The sequence below is a fragment of the Sinocyclocheilus grahami genome, unplaced genomic scaffold, assembly GCF_001515645.1.
Source record: "Sinocyclocheilus grahami isolate Dianchi unplaced genomic scaffold, SAMN03320097.WGS_v1.1 scaffold8043.1, whole genome shotgun sequence".
Taxonomy (NCBI): Eukaryota; Metazoa; Chordata; class Actinopteri; order Cypriniformes; family Cyprinidae; genus Sinocyclocheilus; species Sinocyclocheilus grahami.
This window is the reverse complement of record NW_015511841.1, coordinates 2,144-2,666: the sequence shown is the minus strand read 5'-3', so window position 1 is coordinate 2,666 and position 523 is coordinate 2,144. Positions and strand designations below refer to the sequence as shown.

Sequence of the window (523 nt, the reverse complement as noted above, 5' to 3'; positions counted from 1 at the left end):
GATGAAGAAACAAACTCATCTACATCTTGAATGGCCTGAGGGGGATTACATTTTCAACAAATCTTTGCTCCTCTTTCCTCATTTTGTTTCCATTCCTTTAAACAACCCTCTCTCGCTCCGTTTTTATTTTTCTGAGCAGATGACTCTTTTCTTTGTGGCCGTGATCCTGGCCGGCCTGAACGCGCAGTGGTTTGGTCCATCTGCCACAGAGAGCATGCTGGTCATGCAGGAGATCGAGAAGGAACACGGTCTGGGAAATCAGGTGGGTATGAGCTCCAATAAGGAAGGCTACGCCAAACTCCGTGAGCAGGACCCGAAATACAAGGAGCACAGGACCACCTTCTACCGCTACCACGGTCTGTCCAACCTCTGCAACCTCATAGGCTTTTTCTCCACTACCGTCAATCTCATTTACCTGGCCCTCCATTTGGGAACTATATGAGTGTGTTGTGTGTCTTTGAGAAAGAGTGCAGTCTGACAGATATTTTTAGAGAATTATCCTGTATATGTTCTCTCTTTTTGT

The 523-nt window shown here is 46.3% G+C and overlaps 1 protein-coding gene across 1 annotated transcript in view; it reads left to right on the top strand.

Moving 5' to 3' along the window:
• The window catches only part of LOC107577964 (transmembrane protein 205), a 21,947-nt gene extending 21,430 nt beyond the window's left edge, over window positions 1–517 (top strand). Inside the window, exon 3 of the mRNA XM_016263981.1 lies at window positions 140–517. Coding sequence (XP_016119467.1) covers window positions 140–442 — 303 coding nt within the window. The 3' untranslated portion in view covers window positions 443–517. The remainder of the gene's footprint in view (window positions 1–139) is intronic.
• Window positions 518–523: the final 6 nt, after the last annotated feature.